At 28.9% G+C, this 13,726-nt stretch overlaps 3 protein-coding genes across 5 annotated transcripts; 2 read left to right on the top strand and 1 right to left on the bottom strand.

Moving 5' to 3' along the window:
- Window positions 1-87: 87 nt before the first annotated feature.
- On the top strand, window positions 88-2,202 carry LOC103570250 (ETS-related transcription factor Elf-5). The gene is made up of 7 exons (XM_008547933.3): window positions 88-309; window positions 588-719; window positions 789-1,043; window positions 1,192-1,269; window positions 1,350-1,433; window positions 1,800-1,995; window positions 2,078-2,202. The coding sequence occupies exons 2-7, from the start codon at window positions 599-601 to the stop codon at window positions 2,187-2,189; spliced, it is 846 nt and encodes a 281-aa protein (XP_008546155.1). The 5' UTR covers window positions 88-309; window positions 588-598; the 3' UTR covers window positions 2,190-2,202.
- A 1,127-nt stretch (window positions 2,203-3,329) lies between these two features.
- On the bottom strand, window positions 3,330-6,928 carry LOC103570251 (uncharacterized). Its single transcript, XM_008547934.3, has 7 exons — window positions 6,492-6,928; window positions 5,244-5,479; window positions 4,978-5,130; window positions 4,674-4,861; window positions 4,222-4,448; window positions 3,784-4,143; window positions 3,330-3,443 (listed from the first exon to the last, which is right to left on the bottom strand). Exons 1-7 carry the CDS (start codon window positions 6,829-6,831, stop codon window positions 3,334-3,336), a joined length of 1,614 nt encoding a protein of 537 aa, XP_008546156.1. The 5' UTR covers window positions 6,832-6,928; the 3' UTR covers window positions 3,330-3,333.
- Window positions 6,929-7,046: 118 nt separating this feature from the next.
- Window positions 7,047-13,686, top strand: LOC103570253 (protein asteroid). 3 transcript variants are annotated; one of them, XM_053738008.1, is made up of 9 exons: window positions 7,047-7,148; window positions 7,765-8,056; window positions 8,131-8,216; window positions 8,349-8,476; window positions 8,552-8,658; window positions 12,208-12,368; window positions 12,444-12,572; window positions 13,298-13,486; window positions 13,595-13,686. In XM_053738008.1, the coding sequence occupies exons 2-9, from the start codon at window positions 7,954-7,956 to the stop codon at window positions 13,625-13,627; spliced, it is 936 nt and encodes a 311-aa protein (XP_053593983.1). In that variant the 5' UTR covers window positions 7,047-7,148; window positions 7,765-7,953; the 3' UTR covers window positions 13,628-13,686. The 3 variants fall into 3 exon arrangements, with proteins under 3 accessions (XP_053593983.1, XP_053593984.1, XP_053593982.1); XM_053738009.1 differs by lacking the exon at window positions 7,047-7,148 and adding an exon at window positions 7,451-7,552; XM_053738007.1 differs by lacking the exons at window positions 7,047-7,148; window positions 7,765-8,056; window positions 8,131-8,216; ... (3 more) ...; window positions 13,298-13,486; window positions 13,595-13,686 and adding an exon at window positions 8,716-11,678 and having other exon boundaries at window positions 12,208-12,295.
- The last annotated feature ends 40 nt before the right edge of the window (window positions 13,687-13,726 follow it).

Genomic DNA, 13,726 nt, shown 5'->3' with positions numbered 1-13,726 from the left:
GTGGTTAGCGTGGTAGTAAACTTAAGTTTAACGTAAGACTAATGCATGACGTAAACGACGAATACACGACCAATCCTACGTCGGTGATAATATTTATTCATATATAGATGTACATATACAAAGATCTATCTTTGATTGAGTCGTATTCAATACACTTTTTTATCTTTTCCTTCATTTCGCGATACAACTTTTGTACATTTTATACGAGTTTTAGCCGTGCAATGTTTAGTGTTCTCACTTAGTTTTATACAATTCTTTTTTACACTTAAAATTGGAGTGATCTGATATTTAAAATTTAAATACAATAATGTAAGTTAGTAATGTTCTTTAGTAAATACTTAACTTTTATTCTAGTGTATAAATTTGTAATTATCAAATTATCGTACACAGAAAAAAAAATTTCTCGGTATAAGGAAAATTGTTTTTTTTTTTAATTTATAATAAAAAATTCTTATTTTTTTCTGTGAAGAAATTATTAAAAAATGAATTTTTTAATTGAATTTTAAATCATTTATATTTTCACAATAATTTATATCATCATATATTTCGTTTTTATTAAAATTAATGTAAGTGTTTTCTTCATTTAGATTTATCAATAATGAATACTAGCATGTTCATACATGATGAAGATCATGATCTCTTAGACATGGACGAAATCAACAAGAAAGACTGTGATTATCATCGGAAGAATGTAATGACTGAGAAGAAATTTACCCTCGGTAACCTTGATTTTCGTAAAAGAAGAAAGAGTTAGAAAAAACAATGTATTTCTTCATTTATTATTTTAGATGACTATTGTGATAATGCCGATAATAATGGCTGGTTAAGTAAATTAATAGATGACTGGACTCAAGAAGACACAATTGATTGGCTGATGTATGCTGCATTGTATTTAGGACAAAGTTACTCTTCTATACAACACAGTCTTGCTATTGCTGGCCGAGATCTTCTATTACTGACTAAACATGATTTTAAAATGCATGACTTCAAGTATGGTGATCAACTTTATGATCTATTGCATTCCCAGAAAAATTACGACAACTGTAAGTATCTTGTTTATTTTTTATTATCTAATATATATATGATGTTTACCATATGCACAAATTGATAGATAATCGATTAGTTTCGACAATCAGTCACAGTCGTCATTTGTTTGTACAAGTGTTGTTTACTGGATTGTTTCCATTTTAGTGACGCGTTTCATGTCTAATAATCGAGGGCCCGGCGCAGATGATACCAACAAAACACTTAATTCAGTAAATTTATCAGGTAACGAAACTGAAATTTTAAAGAAATTTTTCATTGTTTCAAAACAATATTCACAGTTCGTTTCTTTCCCATAAATTTAGACGCAGAGTCAGACAATAGTATTGATGTCACAAGACCTAAAAGTTATTCTCAAAGATACAAAGTTTACAAAACGAAAAAAAACCGTAAGTTAAAAAAAAACTTCTTTGATTTCGGTAAAGTAAATTTTATTTTGTTTTAGAAATTTAAACAATATATCAAATTTGAAATTTAAAACTAAACATTTGCAAAATATTAAACAAAAGAAAACAAATTTAAGATTTTGTAGACAGGATATTTAACTACTTCCGGTTTGATAAATCTAAAGCCAAAGCCATTATTTAATTTATTTCTTAACTGCTTGTAGTAAACTTTGTTTTTATTTCTTCTTTTTAAAATTCGCGTTTGCACTCCGATTTTACTTTAAATTTTTTTCCAGCCCTTGGAAAATTTTTGTCTTTATAGTGCAAAATATTTCTTGTGTCAACTTAAATCTTCTTTTTTTTTCATAGAACCAACACAAGGTAAACTATGGGAATTCATAAGAGATTTATTAAGGAATCGTGAAACGTGTCCAAGTTTAATATGTTGGGAAGATTATTCTCAAGCGAAATTTCGTTTCGTTAGAAGTGATGAAGTCGCTAAACGTTGGGGTTCTCGTAAAGGAAATACTAAAATGACTTACGAAAAACTAAGTCGGGCTATGAGGTCTGTAATATCATTTAAACAACTTTAATTCAAAATAAATTTTAAACAATAGCTTATTATATTTCATATTTTTTTATTTTAGATACTATTACAAAAGTAAAATATTTCAACCTGTATTAGGACGTCGACTTGTTTATCAATTTGGTCCTAATGCCAAAGGTTGGCAAACAGACAATCCTAATTTCCGCTGTTAAAAAATACACCTAACAAATAACAATTAACACTATTGATAATCTAATTTTTATATTACTTATTAATTTAAATTACAGCTCATGTACTTATTACATTTAAACAAATCCTATTTTACTGTTACTTAAATGCAAGAATTTAATAATTGGGGGCGTTTTCCATGTCTGTACCTAACTTATCAAAATTACTATAAAACTTGATAATCATTAAAGTCACATATAGTTAAATGTCATTGATTTAACATTTGCACGAAAAAAATATAGCTCTCAAAAGTATATTGTATAGTTACAGTAACAATACACATAACCTATACACTAAATTGTTTCTGTAACAATCTACTATATTGTTTTGGCAACAATACGTCAGATGCCTCTAAGAATTTAGTTTCTTTTAACCCACTATAGACTTGTGTTATAGATCTCTCTCAATAATTATGAAAGCAATTTGAAAGATCTGAAATTTCTAGAAATAAAATTAATAATATACAATATAGGGAAGGAGTGATACGATTTATTACATAAATTGAGTAAGAGGTCAAAAAGACCTTAAATGCATTACGTAATTTAAGTACAGCCCCTAATAGATATGATAGCATATATTGTATGATTAAGAAGAAAAAAACTATTTTTATAAGACGTTCTGAATATCATTATTCATATATTATTAATTATTTTTATCAATACCTACTAAATATTTAAATGTAAAACTATTTTATTAAAAATACAATGATTTATTATTAGACTGAGAAAAATTCGTAGTTGCAAGTTAATATCCTATATATATTGGCAATGATACATTTTATTTAATCAAGTAAAAATTTTTATAATTGAATAGACATACATTTGGCTCAAGTGAATGTTAGTTTAATCTAATAAAATCTTTATCAAGTAAATGCATTTACTTAAATTCGTAATTTTTTTCTCAGTGCAGCGTAAAATTTACAAGGCTATAAAAATTGTGCTTAACCTCAAACAAACGGGAAAAATTACGCTTATTTAATTGTTTCAATGGAATATTTATAACAATTTAATTGATTGATTGATTGATTGTCAAAAAGGAAGCTCAATAACAATAAGGCATAACAATTAATGGGATTATTATATTTGAAAATTTAAATCCTATTTCATATTGAGGCAATCGTATGTATATCTAATCAAGATAATATACTTGACTATGGTTTTTAATTGTAATAGTTATTATTAACGCACGATTATCTTTTGGGTGTCGTTGACAGATCAATTTTCCATCGATTATTTCATCTGCGAACATTAGAAATTTACATTTTAGTTAAAAAGATTTATATTTTATATTACAATAAATATGCAATTAAATTTTTATGATTTGTATCACAATATAAAAACATTTTTAAAGTACAGTAGAATTTCATTAATTCGGAATTTCAGTTTACGAAGGAGCGGAAACTTCTTGGAAATTCCGACATATCTGATGCTCCTTATCTTTTAAAAACTACAGCGCATGCGCTCTTACGAATTAATGGAATCCGACTGTATTTAATTAAAAATAACTAGAGATTCATCAACTTCCAGCAGTATAAATTAGAAAAATAAAAATAATTAATGTAATGTAAGTTATATTCACCTTCGGTAATGCTGATTGGTTCACTGAGGGAAAAAACTGTTTGTTTCCAATGAGTTGGCTGACTATGCGGCCCTGTGCTGAATTTTATTGGATTCTCAAGATCAAAGAAAGTATCAAAATAGCCAACGATAGCTGTCAGTGAGCCCGTTTTCTTCACAGTGAATGAAAACGGTGCAGTGAAATTCATATAATTAGTATCAACTGTATAAAGATCAAAATCTTGAATCAAAGCTACATTTGTAACAATATCATTAACATTACAAATTTCTATGCTTGGTTCTTTTACAACTTTGGCTTTCATACAACTCATTTTAAAGCCATATACATTTGACCAGTAATCTACTAGATCAATGTAACGTTCTGAAAATATGAAAATTTTTATTAATAATAATAAAATCAATTAAATATTTCGCTATTTTAAATAAACTATCAGCTTACTTGTATCACCACTTCCTACGATACTTAATGTGCAACGATTGGGTAACAATTTACCACCGGGTTTTAAATGATGATCACGTGCGTATATAACTGTATCTAACATTCCTTCAAATAATAGGAAATATCCCATCCATTCTGATACAATGGCATCGACTTTATCAACCCCAAGATCAATATCTTCCAGTCGTCCTTTTTTCAATTCAATAATGTCACTTAAATTATTTTCTCTGTAATATATGTTAATTAATTATAGTATGTTCCATATTAAGTTCACTATTCTAGATAAATTCTCTAGAAAAATAATATTTGTAATGACTGCGGATTGTTCTAGGATTCTAATAATTTTTTTTCTCCAGTATTTTCTATTATTTTAGAAAAAAGACTAAATTTTATTTGAAAAAAGTATATGCTAATATATATATTGTATTAATAAGGTTATTTTATTACAATACCTGACAATGTCCATTGCATGATAAATAACATCAGATTGATCGACACTTATTATTTTTTTACATCCTGATTTAGCAGCAAACATTGATAAAATACCAGTGCCACAACCGACATCTAGCATAGTACAATTATTAAATAAATGAGAATTTGTCAAAAGTGCATCACGATAACTTTCCGTTCTTACTGTATCCTAAATAATGAAAGAAAAAAATATTCATTAATTTACTAATGACCTTAGCAGTTAAAAGGCGACTTTATATTAGAAAAAAAAAAGTAGTTGTATAGAAAGTTCCAACAATTAATTACCGTTAACATTTCGTGATGAATAGCAAAATGACTGTAAGTATTAAAGTAACCCTCGTCATTAATAACTCCCTTATTATTCAATTGTCTTTTAGGTGTGTCTACATCATCATCAATAATGATATTTTGAATTTTTTTTTGCATTTCTTCGATTTGCTGAAAAAGTATATTCATACTATATTTAATTGACCAGTCTTTTAATTTTAAAAACTAAAGAAAATACTTTCTTGAAAATTACTACAAATTTGTTATAAAAAAAGATCCCATACCTCTTTGGCAAAACAATACGCTGCTTCGCGCTGCTTAATTTGCGACTTCAATTCTTTGATAGTTTTTTGTAACTCAACAAAATGTTGTTCTGACAACGTAACACAGCCATTTTCAGCGTTAACTGGATAAGAGTTCAATTTTTCACTCTTTCTTGACGTATTTGGCTCATTGACTTCTTCAATAACGTCAATAGTACGTTGGTTCGTTATTAAGTTGTCGTCCAATTCTTCAATATCTTAAATCAATCTTTAATTAACAATCAATAAAGCGGTCGTTTATGCCAAAATTACGAAGCAAATTAAATATGTTTGCTAATTTGACTTATAGGATCACTTTTATGTTAATTTTACATTTAAAATGTACATGGTTTCAAATCTATTCAATCAGTAATTAAAATATATTACATAATATTAAGAATTTTTGAATTTGAGATTTTTTAGCGGCTAGTATATTACACACCAAAGGATGAAAGGAGGACATTTTCACCTGAGGGTAATTTGGTACCAAGTCAAAGGCGATGGCAGATTGGAACTACTAATTTTCATCGGATTCGCATCTGAAAGTTTGAAATTCTGCCTCTGCTGAAAAATTGCGCATGCGCTAATTTTTATCATGTATTTTTTCATAAAAGTAATGAACGACTTTCCTCTACACAGTGCAATAATTCAAACTTTCGTTGCATATATGATGGGAAATAAATTTAAAAAATATGCACCTGAAGATTGGAACGTTTTTTGTGCAACGAAAATTTGAAAGTAAAAAATTTACTGGATTAAGCTTCTAAAATTTTTCTTGTATAGCTGGTATGTCCCAATCTCTGGACATATCACTTCCGATCTTCAGGTATATACAAATATTCAAAATCCAGAGGCAAATGATTGATCTATTAGTCTACTAAATACAAGTATTGGTAAGCAAATTGATACTACGGCGGCAAATTTTTGAATTCGATCACACAGGATATTTTACCGACTTTTCTTCTCCCGCATGTACCAAGTAGACATCCAAATTTGGTTTAAAAAAATTCAGCTTATAATCTGATTCACAAGTATGTTGTAATTCAAAATTGCAAAAGTGTTTTTTACTTTTGTTAACAAAATTTCGAATTAACAGCGAGAAGCATTTTGTTTATCTGACATTTACTGAGAAAATATCAGACTTTTTACAAGATATTTAAATCCTAGTTAACTTAAAAAAAAGATAGTGATTTAAAATTAATGTATTTAAAACAGGCAGTAAAAACTTACCGAACATCAACCAGGCATCGTCTGGAATAATCGGCGTTAGATATTCGTCATTGTTCCATGCATCATTTTTTACTGACCCAATATCATTTGGCATTAATTTATGCCGTCTGACAAAGTTAATAAATTTTCTAAAAGAATAATCATCTAGCTGATAATCTTTTATTAATTTTGGCATATCGAATAGATGTTGTAACTTGAGGTGATTCAAAGCCTCATCATAACCCCGAAATTCATCACTGCAAAATAAACAACTGACATTTACCAATTCATCTTCATTCAGTTCATCCCAATCATCACCACTGCCATCACTATCACTAGTACTCAAGTCCATTTTATTCATTTAAATTTAAAGGTCTAATTTGATATCGTTTAAAATTTAAGTAATAAAACTACGTTATGTTTTTTTTGTATTCAAGAACACGTGCGTACACGAAAAGATTACTGTCAGTTTACAGTAAACGACTTTAATAGTCACTTTTTTTGCTTGCAAATTGTCGTCAACTTGGAAATTCAACTTTAAGGAAATTTACTGCCGAAATCTGGGATCGGACTTGGAGCAAAGTGTTCAGCAAAAATTGGAGAGCAAATTTTGCAGAAGCCGGATGTTGAATTCATTGTAGTCAGAAAACTGAACAACGAAAGTTGATGATCCTGAAGGTAGCAGACAATTAACAATTTTCAGATTATTTTTAACAATTTGATTTACAAAAAAAAAAAAATCTAAAAATATGCACATGTAGAAAATTTTAAAAACTAAAAGCGGAATTTCTTCAATTATTTTTTTTTACAATTTATAGTTTTGAAAAAAAAAATTCAAAAATTATTAGACATCCGCTAATTTCAGTATCATCGAAAGTTGACTGTATTGCTGTCAAATTGAATGATAATAAAAGTAGTAGACAAAAGAATTAATTTTTTTGAATAAACAATTAAAATACTTATAGAAAAAACATGATGCTGAAGTCAGTCGACAATTGACAATTTTCTGATTTTTTTTTTTAACAAATCGATTGCAGAAAAAAGAACTAAAAATATGCACAAGTAGAAAATTTTAAAAACTGGTACGATTTTTTTTTTATAATTTATCATTTTGAAAAAAATCTAAAAGTCAGGCGTTAGCTAACTTAAGTATCGTAAAAAAACTTTTAAAATTAAAAATTGCATAAAAAAAATTAGCGCAAGTTATAAAAATTATATTTACTTATAAGTAATTTGTTTATTAAAATTACAAAATTGTCTGATGTCTGTTATTTTGATTATTATCAAATTGAAGGGATACCTGCTCAGCCGTAATTTGAAATCAAGACACAAAAAATTGTCGTTTGCTTACAAAAAATTTAAGCGCGAAACTTTTTGTTATTAATTTGATGTTTCAACAGCAGTCTGACGTCAACTTGTCATCAAAGTATCATGTAACATTTATTCATTTAATTTATTGTATGTAAAGAGATCATAATCTACAATGTTACGGCCGTTAGCAAGTTTGCATAATTTTTCAGAAGAAATAATTAATAATTTTCATAAAAATGGTTACTTCTTTGTGGAAGATATTAGCGATTCACCAGGTAATTAAATTAGCAGCTGTCATAATTATTTAATAATAAAAAAAGTTATAATTTGGTAATTTCATTAATTGCAGAAATTATTGAAAGATTTGTCAATATTGAGGTTATGAAAAATTCGCTAAAACCTCCACTGACATTGTCGGCACTAAATCATTGGCAAGTAAGTTTAAATTTTTTAAATAAATATGAAATCTATTGACAAAATTAACATTTCGTGATTGCGCATTATCAGTAATAGTAAAATAACCATATATATTTATAATTACTTATAAATTTATTACTTGATCAACAGGCGGAACTTCAATATGAAAAATTGTCCACATCAAGTGAACTGTTAGATAAAATTCTCGACGGTGGATTTCAGTGTGGAACAATCACAGAAATTTGTGGTATGCAAGGATCTGGAAAAACTCAACTTTGGTACAAAAAAAACATCCTCTTAATTTTATAATATAAAACTAGAAAAAAATATTAACATAATCAAATTAATTTTAGTTTTCAATCGTGTCTTCATGTACAATTACCACTTGAAAAAGGTGGTTTAAATGGGCGAACACTTTATGTTGATACAAGAAATGCATTTTCCCTTCAACGTATTAATGGTAAGTTTTTAATTCATAAAATATCTTTTGATTTGAAAATTTGAATTAGAAAGAGGACATCTATTTTGCTCTCTGAAAAATTTTTTGATGTTAAAAGAATAATTACATGTGAATAATTAGATATGAATGAAATTTGAAAAGCCCGCAATTTTTGGTTCTAAATAAAGAATCTGTCACGACTCCTAACATGTACCCAGATAACTAGTTAGGCTTTAACTTTCTCGGTGACAATCAGTGATTGCAGTATGAAGACAACTTGACAGAAAATTTCCGTCAACTTGCAATCAAAGTGACTACTAGGGAATACTTTACATTACAGAAAGTTACAGCTGGAATTCACGTCTTGACTGCAAAAAATTGATGTTTAATTAATTAACGCAAATCATTTCCCACAGCCAAATTCAAAGCAACTTTTATTTTTCATCTTTTTCCCGCAATTTTTAAACATCGTATTCTGTCCGCGTTTTCAAAAAGCCGGTGTAGATTTACAAAAACTTGTAGTTCGTTGTAATATTGTAGTCAAAAGTTTGAATATCTCATAATTAGCAACAGCTTGTCAAGTTATAGGAAATGTTTTGATGCCTGGGTTCCCAATTCACTACGCAGTCAAAGTAAAATGTCAGTCACCATAAACCTTAAGGCTGTCGTACATCTTAACCTCGCCTAAAAAAACAGTACCACGTGCGCATGTTTGAAAACAAAAGTAATGTTTATTCTTTTTATATTTAATATATTCAGTGTATTAACTTAATACTTCAAATTTAAAAAATGGGAATACGTGGACTAACAACATATGTTCAAAACAAATCAGATTATTTTTTCGAACCGTACGAATTATGCAACACAAAATTAGTTGTTGACGGTTGGAGTCTAAGTGCGCAGTTGTACTGTCATGCAACTTACAGCGATAGCATATTCGGCGGCGACTATGACCAGTTTGCCCACTGCGTAACAAGATTTTTCGAAGATTTACTACGTTGCAATGTCACACCTCTGGTTGTCCTCGACGGCGGTTGGGAAGATAAAAAATATGACACCCTAATAGCCCGATTTAGAGAAAGACTACAAACAGCATCTTCAATGATTTTCAAAATTCACGATCGTACAATACATTTTCCCTTACTGTTACCTGACGTATTCGTCGATGTCATGGATAAGATGGAGATCAAATACTTCATGTGTCCATTTGAAGCTGATGAGGCAGCTGCAGGAATATCCAGAGCCTTAAACTGTCCATTACTTAGTTACGATTCAGACTATTATATTTACGATGTAATGTACATACCTCTAAGTACCCTAGACCCTTACATCGTTCGCTACGCCAAAGGCTACATTAAAAAATGTAAAATATACCGGGTACAAAAATTACTAGACAAATTCTACGGCCTTGATGTCACGTCTCTGCCATTAGCTTCCATCCTCCTAGGAAATGATTACATAAATAATCATGTATTCGATGATTTCTTCTTATCACAATTGCGGATACCAAAGCATCACGTAGCCAATTATCAGCAATTTAAAATTGAACGTGTCTTCAATTGGTTGAAACATTACACGTTGAAAGACGCGGTGAATAAAATCGTTCAATTTCTGAGTAAAAATCAGTGTCAGTTTGTCATAAAACAAATGGAGATTGTCATCAATACATATTTGAATATTTCAACAATTATGCTGGGTCCTGTAGGATTAAGTCCTGAAGCTATTGATGATATAGAGAAGAATATATCAATTTTTAAATTTGAAAACGACAAATCAAAGCTCAAAAATGACAGTACGGATAACAGCGAAGATGAGAAGGAAGCTTATAAAATACCAATTAATGCTGCAGTAGATGAGTTTGCTGCATGTGTACCGACGTGGTTCAAGGAAAATCATTTAACTGGAAAATTTCCATTGTATTTTGTCAATATTATTACTCACCGTTGTTATATTATGCCAGTACAAATAGAAGTGATGGAATACCCATCAGCGCATGACATAAGTATGCCGATAGTTAAGAAAATTTGTAGTTTGCTAACTACAGTTAATGATAATATTAATAAAGAAGACGATTTAGTTATAGAATTAATCACACGTAGAGATAAACAAATTCGAAGAGCTAGTTTACTTGTTCCGAAATCAGATGTTACGTTGGAAAACTTGCGCATGCTCAGTGACAGTGAAAGAAGAAATATAATTGATGAAACAATTGAAGTTAAAGAGAGTTATCATTTAGAAGAGCTGCCGTCAACTTGGAGATTGTACGTCGCTGTAATTATCTATTGGATAAAGCAGAATGACGAACCGGACAGGACTCAATTGCATTTGGATTGTTTGCTAGTGTCGATGTTCTTTGGAATTATTGATAAGAAACTGGGATTTCGGCGGTCGAAGGAAAAATTTCAGAGAAAATTTGCTGATGATTTGGCACGGATACAAGAAGAAAGAAGACTGAAGAAATTAACAGCTGATGAGGAATCGTCTATTCTAACGAATTTGATAAATGAAATTAGTGAGGAAGATTGTATTGCTGCGTTACCATTTTTTTTAGAGCACTTTGAAATTAGTAAAAATTTGAGAGTGTATCCTGATAACTTTAATTTGAATATCGTGCATGTTTTTTCACAATTTCAAAGCTGTCTTAGACACGCGATGCATTTGAATGCGTTGTTGGGTTTCATTTATGAGAAAACGTCAGTTGGTAGTTTCTTTAATGGGACGTTACTGTACAACTTTTACAATAATTTCAGAAGACGAGACAATGTCGAACGTTATGTCTCCACACGGTTAGAAAATGCGCCGGGAATTCTGAAAGTTTTTATATTACTGAGGAAAAAAGTTATTGACATTTTAAACAGTTGTCAAGTCAAAATTGAAGAGGGCGCGAAAAATGTTAGAAAAAAGAAACGGCGGAGTAAAAAAAATAAAACGGTAGAAAATGAAGATATTGATTGTTTGGAAGACAACAGCAATGATACTGATGATGATTATTACGATCCCAATAATTCATTTTCGATGTTAAAAATATCTTAAGTGAAAATGTAATGAGTAAATATTTTCATAACTAAGAGTTATTTTTATTTTTTTGTATATAATTAATTTTAAATGCATAAAATAATGATTGATTTTAAAACAAATGAAGTTTGCAGTGAAACTTTTTCAGTCTCAGCTAAACGAGATCAAATTTCTGAGCGGACAAAGTTATGGTATCAAATTATACACGCAGTTACTGAAAAATTATCAGAGCGGAAAAACGTTTAGCTGAAACTACAAGAGTTCCGTTGCTTATTTTTTGTTCTCTATTTAAGTTTAGATAAATTATACCTTGTAGTTATAATAATATGACAATTATAGTCTAGTATAATAGTAATTTATAATTTAAGACTATTATTTCAACTAATTCTAATTTTTCTCTATTAGATTACTGATTTCAGTTCAATTTTTCAGTCAACGACTTACATGCCGCCCATAGTTTTTAAAAAAATTTTATTTATAAACTGACTTGATCATTATTAATCATTAAAGTTATTGTACAACTCATTATTCTTCTTATGGGTATTTTAATTTCAGATTTAATAGAAGGGTATAAAAAATCCCATCCAAAACTAAAATTAAGCAATGATTCAATGACACAAAATATTGAAATTATAACACCAGGAAAGATAGAAGAACTGTCTGCAACTATTGAAAAATTTAAATATCATATTCGAACTCAAACCAAAGAAAATTTAGTAATTTACTTTTTATATTTGTCATTATTTAATTTTAATTTAACTGACAATTCTAATGACCTTTTTTTATTTAAGATCCGGTTAATTATTATCGACAGTTTATCTTTTTTAATAATGTCAATTGAAGAACCATCTCATCGTATTCGATTTTATCTAAATATATTGGACGAGTTACAAAAATTGGCATCGAAGTATAATATCGCAGTAATTAATAAATTTAATTTATATTATGTTATCTACATGGAAAAAATTATTGCTTCTTGAATATCTAAAGTATAGCGACTTGTAGATCGTAACCACAACAATACGTATACTTATGGTTACTATACCACATGGTTACTGTAACTATCTATCGTATAGTTGCGAGACCTATACGACTTTTTATAGTCGCCAGCTCACATGACGGTGTCTAACCTAACATTTATTTTCGCGCCAAGTGCGATAAGTTTAATTGCTGCTAGACGTTTAATTAAAAAAATCAATTTTAAAAAAAACTTGTCAAATTTAGAGATAAATTTTATATACATGTATAATAACCTCTAAAATTAAAAGATATATTGAATTTTATATATAACCTTTATGAAGACTATAACTAGTAAATAAGTTTTATAAATTATTTTTGTTTTATCAAAATTATTTATTTATTAATGATAAACATTATAAAATATGTCATATAATTTGCGACACGCAGGACTACAGAAAGGTCTCACAGCAATACGTATAGTTCTCAGAACGATACCGTATTGTTCTCAGAACTATCTGGCGTATTGTTGTCATAACGATATAGTAGATCGTTACAGTAACAATCTAGTGTATAGGTTATGAGCATTGTTTCTGTAACTAAACAATATACTTCTGAGAGCTCTATTTCTTCCGTGTATTAATTAAGAAGTTTTGATTCAATAATATTGTTTTTCAATTTATTTAAGGTCATAATTGTGAACGAATTGGTAACTCAAGTAGATCTCAAAGGTAAAATACTATTTGAAAGCGCTGGTGGTCAATCTGTGTCTAGTCGTTTTCATAAACGGTTACAATTAACCAGAACAACCGGTTCGAAATTCGCAGCTAAATTAATAAAGTCATCATTGATGGCCCAAATTACAGTTCCATTTTACGTAAGTATTTCATTTAATTACTAACAATAAAAATATTTAAATAATTTTGAAAGGTCGCGATAAGAAATAGAGTAGTAAAATTATTCAAATTTTATTTTTTGTTGATAGATAAATATTGATGGAATAAAGGATAAAATGTAACCATTGCTAGAGAAAAAAATAGACTGACTCAATAATTTTCATGAATCAATTGTTTATTAGCAGTATTGTGATGATATAAAATATAAAGAGTAGATTAAA

Source organism: Microplitis demolitor, chromosome 4, assembly GCF_026212275.2.
Source record: "Microplitis demolitor isolate Queensland-Clemson2020A chromosome 4, iyMicDemo2.1a, whole genome shotgun sequence".
Taxonomy (NCBI): Eukaryota; Metazoa; Arthropoda; class Insecta; order Hymenoptera; family Braconidae; genus Microplitis; species Microplitis demolitor.
Note: the sequence above shows the minus strand (reverse complement) of the source record. Positions and strands in the feature narration are given on the sequence as shown.